This window comes from Sphaeramia orbicularis, chromosome 6 (genome assembly GCF_902148855.1).
Source record: "Sphaeramia orbicularis chromosome 6, fSphaOr1.1, whole genome shotgun sequence".
NCBI lineage: Eukaryota > Metazoa > Chordata > Actinopteri > Kurtiformes > Apogonidae > Sphaeramia > Sphaeramia orbicularis.
This window is the reverse complement of record NC_043962.1, coordinates 5,089,354-5,103,106: the sequence shown is the minus strand read 5'-3', so window position 1 is coordinate 5,103,106 and position 13,753 is coordinate 5,089,354. Positions and strand designations below refer to the sequence as shown.

General features: G+C 35.1%; 1 protein-coding gene across 1 annotated transcript in view; it reads right to left on the bottom strand.

The window, feature by feature from the left end:
- Positions 1 to 9,163: 9,163 nt before the first annotated feature.
- Positions 9,164 to 13,753, bottom strand: part of trhr2 (thyrotropin releasing hormone receptor 2) — a 45,237-nt gene continuing 40,647 nt past the window's right edge. Inside the window, exons 6-7 of the mRNA XM_030136923.1 lie at positions 11,032 to 12,097; positions 9,164 to 10,891 (exon numbers count right to left, since the gene is read on the bottom strand). Of these exons, the coding sequence (XP_029992783.1) occupies positions 11,510 to 12,097 (588 nt within the window). The 3' untranslated portion in view covers positions 9,164 to 10,891; positions 11,032 to 11,509. The remainder of the gene's footprint in view (positions 10,892 to 11,031; positions 12,098 to 13,753) is intronic.

Genomic DNA, 13,753 nt, shown 5'->3' with positions numbered 1-13,753 from the left:
TCTTCTACCTCCTCATCAGTTGCCATGACAACAGTCTCCCTCCTCTTGTCATAAAACCTCCGAGCCGCACTTGCTAAAAAGTAAACACATGCAATTAAAACAACTGTTATACGGTCATAAACTGACAAAAATCACTCATATTCACTATTTACAGCTTCAACATGTCTATAAAACGTCTCTGAATCACTGAATACTGTTATAAAAACCAACGTACTTCTGGACCTCACTGAGGCACTTGTGGAAATTACCAAAAATAATCACTTGCCACTTGATAAAGGGTTAACTGTGAGAAAAGACTGGAACAGTGTGTATTGAGAGTACACAGATTTACAGATTATATAAAAAAATGAAAAACATGATTCAAGATGTTTTTTTTTTTCAGCTTCCACACATTTTTCTTCAGCCCTAATTAAGACACTTCTGCAAAAACAGCCTTTGTTTAATGTGAGGATGTTTGTATTGTACCATCTGTCGGTCATAAGTTCAACGTTTTTCTTTTTTTTTTAGGTTGAAACCATTGTGCTGGAACTGAACAGCCTCATTAACCTGCCTCCATTTTCTGATGCTAATTTATTCTTGCTGCTAGTTTAACTACATCCAAACTGATACCCAGTACCTCCCTGTATATGACAGACAGGGCAAAAAATATGCAGTAATGACCCATTGTCATTTCAGTATATAAAATGTAGAATAATTTTGCATGAATCACTTTAATTTACTTGTTTTACCACTTTGAGCCAATAGCAAGAGGAGAAGAGGAGAGGAGATGAGTCATGTTAACCCTTAAAGACCTAGAAGGATTTCCAAATACATTTTTTGATACATTTAATCTTTAAGTGACTTATCAACTTTTTTTTTCTTATGCTGTTTTTATCAGATTTATTTATTTAATTATTTGTTTATTTATTTATTTTTTATGATGGTTGTATTTTGTTGTTCTTAGCCCACTTTGCCCCCTGTGTTATCACTGTTTTTACTTATTTACTTATTTAATTCCTTGTTTTATGATTCATGTACGGCACTTTGGCCAGCTGTAAAGTTCTTAAAGTGCTTTATAAATAGTTGGTAGAGTAACATTCATTATTATATTATCTCCTATATTTTGTCTGTATATTTAATTTACTGATCATGTTACATTATTGTCATTGTGTGATATCATGTATTTGGTTAAATGTCACATTGATTTCACCTTTTTCAGTGACTGTGATGTAAAATTTACCTCATTAAAAATCTAATAATGGAACTTCATCCTGTACTAGTGATGACTTGTTAACTCTTAAAGTCCTAGACCTATTTCTTTTCTATAACTTCCAAATTCTAATTCCCAATTTTTCTCTACATTTAATCTTTACTCAGTAATCAACATGTATTCCAATATTCTTCTCTTAATTTTGCATTTTTTTCAGTGAAAATCATGCATTTTTTTTATATTTATTTCACTGATCATGTAGATGTTCATTAAAGCTCAGAGTAAATTCAAAGATTATTATATCTGTAAAGAGGAAACTGAAGAAACCGTGACTTTTCAGCAAAATATATCATTAACTGAACATAAAACAAGTGTCTCCATCCACTGTCACTGGATTTATTTATTGTACTTATTGCGCTGATTTATTGGTTCATTTTGTTCATTACTTTGGCTGTTTGACTTCATTTTTGATTTTTTTTTTTCTTATTTTTTCCACATTATTTATTATTTAGTAGATTTTAAATTCATTTTTGTTAATTTTATTTATTAACATATATAAACCCAGTGTTTCCATCCACTGTCACTGATCCAACTCCATGGGTTTTACTGGTGAATCAATGTTGTAGAAGATGACGGTGTTTCCATGGTAACTATGGAGCCTCTGAACGTCCAAATGGGTCATATCTGATGACCATGAAAAGATGAAGAACTGTATTTTACACCAATTATTTACATGTATTACAGGATAAGTCATCATGTACTTAATACAAAATAAATAAAGAGAATTAATGCTGAAATATAGAACACAATAAATACATTCATATAATAGTTTTATTGTAAATCATCTTGTTTAAACTTTGGCAACATTTGAGGGACATTTCTATTTCATATTATTCAAAATTAGTTTATTTGAGTAGATAAGTATTTATTTTTTGTTGATGAAGGTTCATTTATTACTTAATGATCAATTTATTTATTTTTCTTATCAATGAAGGAGGGCACCTTTCAGTTTTTATTTTGCACACAAAATGTATTTTAAAATGTGTTCTTTTTTATATATTACAGTTAAATACATGTTGTTTGTTTACAAAGTTTTGAAAATATAAACAGACACCTTTGGCACAGGAACAAATTTTGCCAAATTATTTTCAATCAAAAATGCAGACGTGAGAGTTGGAGTGCCGGTCTAAAAAAGTGTACTTCAGGGGGTACTCCACAGTAAAAAGTTTGAGAACCACTGGATTAGTGGATCAGCAGGTATTAAACAGTTTAGATCAGCAGATAGTTTTAGTGTTTAGGTCTTTAAAGGCAACTGCAGATATGGAGTGCAAACATTTTTTTGAGACAGGGTTGAAAAAGCAAATACATTTTGATGCAAATGAGGAGTGCAGAAAGTGGCTGCAGTGCAGGAATATATCTTTGTGCGTTGATGAGAAAGAGTTATTGCTATATGGAAATGTTATCGAATGAGAATCAGGCTCCTCTGCAGAAAGAAGAACTGTGGGTATGAGGTACTTCAACAAAATTTTATTGATTTTAAAGTACTGAAAGAAAAACACTGCACAAATTAGAGCACAATGCATATCCAATAAAGCAATCAAACATCATTTTACAACAGCAATACACAGATAATAAGATAAAGCCACCTTAAAAAACAAAGTGCTTGAAAATCAGTGATTACAACGCACTGGAAACACAACAAACCAGCAGCTCTCCAGGGCTAAATGACGACAGTGTTAGACACACACACACACACACACACACACACACACACACACACACACACACACACACACTGGCATGACTGAGGGAGTTTCACTACAAAGCTACAATCAGTCAGTTCATGCACTGCAATTATCCAAAAGGAAACATGTCATATGCAATACAAGTCATTTTAGTTTGTTTGAAGTGCACAGTTACAGAAATAAGTTGTGAGTCACTGTGCTCTGTTCTGAGATCGTAGTAATAATTAAATCGTCTCGTTGCACTGTTTCGCTGGAAGCCGTCGGCGGGAAACCAAAGGATTTTTACATGGCTGCACTTACACGGCAATTCCCTCTTTGTTTGTGCTCTCAGTTTTAATATCCAGCTCCCTGCAAGTTATACGTGCACACACACACGAGTTATATCAACATAGTGACACAACTCTACTTGTTTTACTGTCTTCATTGTATATATATATATATATATATATATATATATATATATATATATATGTATATACATATATATTTACATTCAGGATACAAAGAAAATGCACAAAAAATAGAATTTGGTAAATAATGTGAAAAAAAATCACAATCACCATCATTATACATGAAACAATAATAGGAAAATAAAAAATAAAAACATTGCACAACAGTTATGAGAATAAAGTGTATCTGCGACAGTTATTAGATCCTAAAACTCAATGATTTCATCTTACCATCATTGTTTTGCAGTTCAGTACTTTCTGTTTTTCTGTTGATGTCCATGTTTGAAAAAAGTACTAAAATGCCTGAAAATATCTTTATTTTTTCAGATTATATGAAGCGGGGGTTGTATGAGGCACCACTTCAGTGAAGGACATGAGAAATAAATGATCTGAGCTGTAATAACTTACCGTACTCACTTAAAAAAGATCTATTTGAAAATCCAAATTAGTTCAAGGGTTCATTGTAATGAAAATAGTTTCACTGCTTTACTTCCTGTCAGACAGTCTTTTCTAAATTAAATCCTGTGTGAACTATGTGGACATGAATGGACTTTCAGGGCTCCTGTTTTACACTGACAACACCATCAGAGGATTCTGTCATTTCATTATCCTCGTAGCATAATTACCTAACTCATAGAAAAATGGACAAAAGTATGTGGACACACTGAATTCAGGTGTTTCTTTTCTAACGGGTCTGGGATACAAAACAATAATGACTAATGTCAGAATTTAGTTTTATATTGGGATAAATATCATTGCATTGGTTAGTTTGGTTTATATTGTTTTGTTTCTAAAATGCCTCAGAGATGATTGATTGATTGATTGATTTTTTTTTTATCCATAACTATGATTTTAAATGGTCTGCCTCTAAATTTCTAAAATATTTTCCTCTAACTAAATAATTTTCTACCACATCTAACCATCTACTTTCTTCACATCTCACGGAGGAAGAAAAATCTCCCATTAAATCTTAAGGAAATATTGGAGTTTATAAACTATATGGACATAAATACTGGGACACATCCTGTCTACAGCTGTAAGATGTCCTGTTCATGATGATTTGACATAAACATAAACATCAACATCAATAATCAATATGACATTTATCACAATATAAAACTATATTCTGACATTAGTCATTATTGTTTTGTATCCCAGACCCCTGTTAGAAAAGAAACACCTGAATTCAATGTGTCCACATACTTTTGTCCATTTGTGGATGACGTAGGCTATTATGCTTTGAGGATAACTGTACATTTATTGACATTCTACTTAATAATAATTCACAGTTCATTAGCTACAGTAACTTGTATTAGCATTAATTCATATAGCAGTCTGCTAATTAGCACAGCTAGCGCTAGTTGGTTTATACACACATTCTGGATTCTGTTCATATTTTTAATAGACAGGATTTCTAGGAGAAGCCAGAGGGCTTTTGGTACATTTTAGTATTTTAAATTTAGCTGTATTTCCACTGGTAAACACAACGACTTTCTAATGAATGTTTGTTGACTGTATTATTGTAAAATGGCTGAAATGTGTTGGTCTTTCCAAATTTCAATTTCAACATACAGTCCATCTACACACAGTACATGTAATGTATTTTAAAGCGCTAAAATATCCTGCACAAAATGATAACATACAAAAAAACTGAAAATCCTATATGCACAAATGAATAAATAAATAAATAAATACATACATACATATATAAATAGATAAATATTATGTAAAATACAGCAGAAAAAGCCAATTAAGCAGGATCAGTGCAGGTAGGTATTGCATTTGTACAAATATAAAGAACAACAACTGGTGAAACCAGTAATTCATGATTTTTACAGCTGTACATCAATTTAATTAATTTAATGAAAGAGAAAATGGAAAATATTGTTTTTCACCAAGACACTTTTAAATTACATGCTTTAGTTTCAACAGCTCAATGGTGGAAACATATTTTTAGGCTTTAGACAGCAGCACTCTGCTGGTTATCCCCATCACTAAATAATCTTTTACAGCCATGTACAGCAAACACAACAGTAAAATGTTACGCTACGTTGATTTAAGAAAATGTCAGTAAAGATGATTTCACCAAACACAGCTTTGGTAAAGTCAAAAAATAAGCAACAAAAGGTGACTGGTGTCAGTTCTGTCATTAATTAAAGGGTAAGCTGACTTATGGAACAAGTTCCTCGAGACCTGGTATATTCCCCAAAAAAGAAAAACAATGTACATACACTACATATATTTATAAATATCTCAGCCTTTTTTAATTAAAAAAACAAACAAAAAACTAACAATAGAATGTATTGTTGCCTTTCAAAAAATGTTCCTTAACCTCCTGAGATCCAGGAAAGTATACGTACTGGCTTTTTTTAATTAAATAATTGCTTAAATTGGAAATATCATGATGCAACAGTTTTTTCAGATGCATTTTTTTTTGTATTTTATGGAATGTCCTTTGTAGTGGAGAGGGTTTTTTTTAATGCTGTGAAATTCTTGTCCACAAATGTGAACAGAAAACCCATAGCTGGGTCTTAGGAGGTTAAAGCTAACAATAAATGTGCAAAAGTGATGAAATAAAGTGTAAGTGTACACATTAAATATAAAACATAATGTTCTTTAGACCAGTGATTCTCAACTGGTGGGTCACGACCCAAAAGTGGGTCTCAAACCCATTTTTAGTGGGTCGTGGGCGTTTGTCTGGGTTAAAATAATGTTAATAAACCAATCCTGTGCTTTGTTTTTTATGGAGCTGAGTGCCGTCCATTCACACTCCCCAACAGTAGGTGGCAGTAATGCACTGCAATAATTAACACCAGACATTTAACAATATAAAAGAAGAACCAAAAGTTTATATTCAAATCATGGAGAAACTCAGGTCTGACACTGACTACATCAGATATAGTTTTACCTCCACTGGACAAAAACCTCAGTGTGTGAAATTCTTGAATAAGTGACTAAATTAACTTTTAATTTTTAATAAAGTGCAAATTTTTGGTTTTGGTTAAAATGGGAAAAAAATGGTTTTAGAGGGAATATTTCCATATTTATCATCGCCACCTGCTGGTCAGTTTGGTTTATCATTAAACTTGTCTTCTGTGTTTTTATACTGTGATAGTCTATTATTTCAGGTTTAAAACAAACCATCTTTTATGAAATACGTTTGAGAAGTTTAACTGTTATCAGTTTGGGTCTTGTCTTGTCTTTGGGGAGTGATAGTGGGTCCTGAACCCAGACCAGTTGAGAACCATTGGATTAGACAGAACAGAACTCTGATATCAGGTTTTTGGTTTTTTTTTTTTAGCTGAAAAACAGTTCAGGAACAAAAAATACAGGATGGTAAACACTTTAAAAACTTTTGGTAAAATATTCTAAACTTCAGGGTCACTTCTTTACATTTGTGTGTGATCATGTGGAGTCTGTTTTGTGCGTTTGTCGCCTTGTCTTTGTTGCCTCCATCACTGATCACAGCCTGTGGACTGATTTCTATGTTTCTTTGCTGATGACTCAGGTGTGTTTTTCTGCATTGCCTATTTTTTGATTCTCTTCAGTAAAAGGAATGACACCTGCTGTCATTAGCTCCACTGACTGAGAAGCAGATAGAAAAAGACCACGAAAATAGATTAAAACAGGTTATGATGGCGTTTTGATCAACTACAGAAAATAATTTTTCTGTTCATCTGATGTTCTGATGAAGCTGTAACAACAACACGGAGGGTGGAAGTCCATTTTTTTATACATTTCACATCCTTCAGGTCATCCTGATCATAAGTACAGTTTGTCCACAAAGTCTCTTCACAATTTAAAAAAATATTACAAAAGCAACTGTTGAGACATGTTTACCAGATTTGTTCCTCAGTGGTTATTAAATTTTTAATCATGCTGTGGGATCATAAGCAATCCAATCATTGGTCTATTTTTCTTCAGTGAGAGACCATTCAGTGCAAATGTTGACCTTTGACCTTTTGACTGAATATGTGTCACCACAACTGGATGACCTTTGACACACCATCATTTTCCAGGTAGATGGTGCACTACCACATTGGGTTCTGCATGTTGGTGAGTTCTAAATCTAACATTTCCAGTATGGTGGATTAGAAGGGATGGTCCAATTCCCTGGACACCTCCTTCACCAGATCTCACTGCCCTGGTTTTCTTTCTCCGGGGTTATGATAAAGATATGGTGTATGGAACAAAGATACAGGACATCAGTGACCTGTTAGATCACTGATGCCACTGATGAGTCTATGATACAAACAAGGAAACAAACCCAGAACTGTCTGGATGGGCTTCATACAACTAATAGTCCCATACAGAGGTGGATTAAATGAGGGGAAAAAAACCCAACCTTCAATATCTACTTTTCATTTTGTAATAATTTCCACAGATTTGTCTAGTTATTTGTGTTTGTAATAAATGTGTTAAATTGTAAATAGACTTTATGGACACCCTGTACTTTAACAGAAACCAGCTGGACATCCTGTTGGTTCTGTAGAATCTGTAACTTCTGTTCCAAAAACCTCCTTCAGTTCCCAGTTACGGAACCTCTGTGGACTTATGATGCAGAGTCTTTATTCCAACTGGTGGTGCTAGGTGGCACCATAGAGCACCTCCTCTGCCGGGGGATGGTTCCAGTTCAACAAACATACCTTTCTCTTTCTCTTCCATTACACAAAGGGTGTCAAACATACGGCCTGTGGCCCAAATCTGGCCCACCAAAGGGTCCGATCCAGCACGTTGGATGAATTTGTGAAGTTACACTGTAGATATAAACAGTCAAAGGTGTCGAAATCATTTGAGTTCAGGGGCCACAGACAGACCAATATAAACTCAATCATAATAACCTAATGTAATAATGACAACTCCAAATATTTCTCTTTCTTTTAGTGTAAAAATTAAAATTAAATACAATTTTTTACATTTACAAACTATCCTTTCAGAACACCTGAACAAATATGAACCACATGAAAAGTCTGAAGAGAAGTAAGTGCAAGTTTAAACATAATTTTGTTAATGTTTCTTAAGGTTTTTTTTTTTTTTTTTTTTTTGTGCATGTTCTGTTCTTGTTATTCTGTATTTTGTTCTTTTTTCTGTTAACTGTCTTTATATTTCTCAAATTTCTCAAAATTACTAACTGTTTGGTGTATTTTTAGATCCACTGTGATCTGTAACTTGTCATGCAAATGTATAAATGATAAACTGAGACATAATATTGTTAAAATTGCACTCATTTTTCAGGTTGTTTGTGGCTGTTCATGTTATTCACATCGGTTAAAGGATAATTTGTAGATATAAACATTTTCATATAATTAAATAATGAATGTTATTATTTTACTGGTCTGACCCACTTTAGTTCATACTGGGCTGAATGTTGAACCTGAACTTAAATGAGTGTGACGCCCCTGCATTAATCCATCTGTCTTCTCTGTTTAGAACGTGTACACTGGTGTCCTCAGGGAAGCGTTCCTTATTGTTCAGATCCAGATGTTCTGTTGAATCCTGACCCGAGGGGCTGGTTCTGTGTTGGACCATGTACTCGTGGTTCTGTTGTTCCTCTATATCCTGAACTGCATGTGCAGGGACGGGTGTCGAGAACTTCTAGCACAGAACCAGCTCCCAGTAGCTCAACTCCTTGGAATCATTTGTCTGTTTGCTTAACGATTCTACTTATCGGTTCTGTCACATCAAAAGCATCTTCATGTGTGACATCATTTCCGTGTTTTGGTTCAGAACGTGTCCAACATGTCATTGAGGCACAAGCTCTGAATTATGGTTTCATTTAATTTTGCTTCCAGTTACAACAGTTGCAGAGCTTCCGTTACGACAAAGGGTTGAATACCTCTGACACACACAAACATTTAACCACAACATCCAATTAAAGTGCACCAATGGAACGGCTGTGATTGGCTGCTTAGAGAAGGGGGTGGTGACTCTGGAGGCGGAGCCTTCAGCGAGGTGTCCAAGCATTAAACTCCTCCTGGTTCTATTGATTCTGTTAATGTTAGCGTCATTCACTGTCAACCTGCTTTACTATTGTTTATGAATAATCTCCATGACAACCAGGCTCAGATGCTGCAGCAGGTAGATCTAACACTCCTTTAACTACACCTTTAGAACCATTTAGGAGGCTTGATCCAATCCAATGTCAAATATTTGTGCATATTTGAAATTAAAGAGTTGATGCAAACAAAGGCATTTGTACTACAGTGAGTAAGAGAGATCAACAGGGAACTGAATCGCAAAATGATATGGATAACTGAACCAGAATCGCCAAATTCTTATCAAATCTCATCCCTATGCATGTGTAACACTGATTATCTCTGACCAGGTTTGTCTAATGTCACGTTCAGACTGTATGAAATCAGCCCAAATACAGACTGATCAACATAAATACTGATGTTTTATCATGTTTGAGGGATGTTTTATCCCATATAGTATGTTAGAATGCACCACAACATCTCAAGACATCAGGACCGAGCTGTGAGCATGTTAGCATGTTAGCATCCCATTGTGTTCTGTCTTGGTCATGATGTTGGCCAATAGAAACTAAGCACTGATGTAACCGTCCTGCATGAACACAACCTTCTGTCAGAACTAGTGGCAAAAGATGCAGCGACATTACAAAACAAGGAGTAAAACAAACGATCATGTGTTTCATTTAACGGTGACTGGACTCAACAGTCATCCTTACAACTTTCCACACAACCAGTGATCCATGAACACTAACATGTGACCAGGAATCAGCTTTCCTGTCATTTATATGGACCTAGTTTTAGTGCTGCAGAACTGCAAAACAAATCCTGATGCTCTGTGTACTGTTACCCTGTCTCTGGTTTAAAGTCTAATGTCATATAAATTATATATAATAATAATGTATCATTAAAACAATAACAAGCTACACTTCCACAGTTACACTGTTGCACAGTCTTTTTTAATCAGCAGCAAAAGTAAATATTTAATAAAATGTTGGATGAAAAGTGTCTGATTTCAAAAAAACTGATACTGTTTTATTCATATGATTCCATTAGTGGAGGTCATTTCAGTAATATGACAGAGCAAGTTGTTATTTATCCATGCAAACACACAACTCTTTTCCACTTCAGGTGTGTTTTTGCTATTTTACATATTTTAAGCTGATGACTAACACTCATTATGCAGGCATAATGTGCATGCCCTCTATATGAGGAATCAGTGCTCTGTTGGGCACATCATGGTCACTTTTTTGTTTCTTTTTTTAGGCATTCCCTACTGAAAATAGCCAGTGTCATACACACCACTTCAGACACTATTGTTTATTTACATTCATGTTCCCCCAAGTTGGTGTCCACATCGGAGAACATAGTATTCTGTCAAATCTCTCAGCTGTAATTGGTACTGTGACGGTTAAAATAGACAAAAATATTTTCCATCTGAACTAGGAATACCAGAGCTGCTGGTCTGGACTGGACCTGAACCCATAAAATGTGCTTATTCCCATGAATATCTCTGTTCTTTACATCCTTCTCTACATCCTAGAGTCTGGTTTCAACCAACTCTATATGTAAAGCATCATGAGATAACTTTTGCTATGATTTGGCGCTATATAAATAAAATTTGATTTGATTTGAATTTGATTCTCCAGGAATTCACATCATACTTAGTCAGAACTCACTTGGCTCAGTCCAAAATGATGCAGTAAATTTACTACTTACTGATTGGCCACTAGTCTGCAGTATAAGGTTGGTATATTAAAGCTACAGGTCTATTTCTGTTCTGTATTTAATTATGTTTAATATCATACACTGAACTTTTAGATCATCCTTGTCATATTTTGTCAAATTTCAAGCAAAAACCACAAACTACAGTTTATCACAGAATTATTTCCCCAAAACCTGACTTATAACAATTGGATTTTACTGATCTTTAGCTCAAGTTTACTAGTTTACTTTATACCTTTTAATAAAATGGATTATGTGTGACAGATTTAGAACTTCTAGCAGCCTCACTAATGCAACCTGTAAGTAATATCTCAGAAGATGTTGTCGGAGGTTTGTTTCAAAGGTGGAATCTGTGCATGAGAAATCCACAGTGGCGTGGAAACACCATATCTTCACAAACTCACATAATGGTTCAGTTTAGTGTGTAACTATTTACATATTTGTAAGTATTTGCTGATCATTTGTTGTGGATGTGTCTGACAAAGTGGTGTTATCGTGTGTTGAAGGGCTACCCGACTCTTCCCTGTCAACGGGTATCTCAAATGGGCCTTCTCTATCGCTGAATGCTCCCAGGCCACCGTCAGTGGATTTATCTGTGTTTGTTCTATTGACTGATATGGTCTCAGAACAACCACTACCGTTCTGCTTTGTGGTCACATCAATGGGCTCATTGAATACTGCTCTCCTGGCCTTTTCATTGGTTCCGTTGCTGTTGGCCTGGGAGGTCCGTGGGTCGCGGACGGTGCCGAGGCTGGCCTGGATCACTGACATGGTCCTTTGGTTTCCCTCCAGTCGCTGACAACGGTAAAGCCCACGAAATGCTGAGCGGAACTTCTGCGACATGGCGTTGTAAATGACAGGGTTTATAGCGCTGTTGGCGTAGATGCAGGTTCGACAAAACAGCAGGAACCAGGCGTCCAGGTACTCCTTGGACACGAAGGAGTTGATCAGAACCAAGGTTCGGTAGGGCATCCAGAGCAGAGCGAACAGGATAACCACAACGGCAAGCATCTTGGTCACCTGTGGGAAAAACAGCTGATTAAAACCTGGATTATGCTATGGAATGCACGCAAAACATAAAGCAATACAACAGGTTCTGTTTGAAGAAAAGTTATACCAATGATTTTGAACTGCTCCATTTCCACCTGATCACTGGCAACCATTTTATTTTTAATACATTAAAGTTTCTGCCATAAAACCTTTGTCAATATAGTCCTGTTACACCTGGTTGGAAAGCTTAGATTCTCCTCAACTGAGTCACTAATATTTTACAAGTGTATATTTTCGGTTTTCTGTCTTTACTGCATTTTATTTTGGATTTGCTGCAGTCAACTCAGAAATTTCCCCATGGTGGGATCAATAAAGTCTCTCTTCTCTTCTCTTCTCTTCTCTTCTCTTCTCTTCTCTTCTCTTCTCTTCTCTTCTCTTCTCTTCTCTTCTCTTCTCTTCTCTTCTCTTCTCTTCTCTTCTCTTCTCTTCTCTTCTCTTCTCTTCTCTCATCTCATTTCAGACATTGTTGATAGGGTGTTCCTGTTTCAAAGCAGCTAGAAAACCAAGGTTAAAAATAGGGGTTTTCAACAATTTTCCCACAGTAGTAGATATTCCAGTGTATGAACACAACCCAACACTTTCATTCCTTTAGCCACTGTCTCACACAACCAAAACTCTACTAATGCACCGTTATAGTGTGTATCTTGTCTTATCTTAAGTTTATTTTACAGTATTCCCGAACATCAAAGCATAATTAGTGAAGGAAACACCTGGATAGCGATCAAAACTAATAGGAATTTAACCTATAAAGACCCAGTGCTACTTCTGTGTCGGTTCCCAAATAAAAATTTTTCTATATCTATATCTAACCTTTCTTTAGTGATTTATCACCATTTATTTATAACAGTATCCTCTGTATTTTGCATTTTATCAGTATAAAGATATTTTCCTGTATTTAATTTACTAATCACGTAAATGTTCCTTAAATCTCAGATTAAAAAAGAGGGTTATTATATCAGAAACAGACAAAACTGAAGAAAAAGTGACTTTTTCAACAAAATCTCTCATTAACTGAACATAAACCCAGTGTGTCCATCCACTGTCATTGATCCAACTCCGTGGGTTTTACTGGTGAATCATTGCTGTAGAAGATGACGGTGTTTCCATGGTAACTACGGAGCCTTTGAACATCCAAATGGGTCATATCTGATGACCATGATGAAGGGTGAAAAACTTTATTTTACACTAATTATTTATATGGATTGATAAGATTAGTGGATCAACAGGCATTAAACATTTTACATGACTAGATAGTTTTGGTTGCCAGTGGATGTTTGGGTCTTTATGGGTTAATAGCATATGAGTGCAGGTTGTATTTTATCAAACACAAACTGAAAAAGAAAATGTTCTGAAACTAGAGGTTATTACCTTTCAAATGAAGAATCATTGATTAATTGGTTAACTTTGACCTTGTGGTTGTTAGGTTAGAAGCTTTGGAACTTGTTCACTAAGAGAAAGTTAACACAAATTAGGTGGGAAGTAACAGGTTAATATCCACAACTGTATATAAGCACTCACTAATACAAAAGGTGACTCAGGACTATGTTAGAAGGAAGTTTCTTAAATGTGTCCACGGTCAAAACAGGGCAGAAGGTTAATGATCATTGAAACCAGGATAATAACATG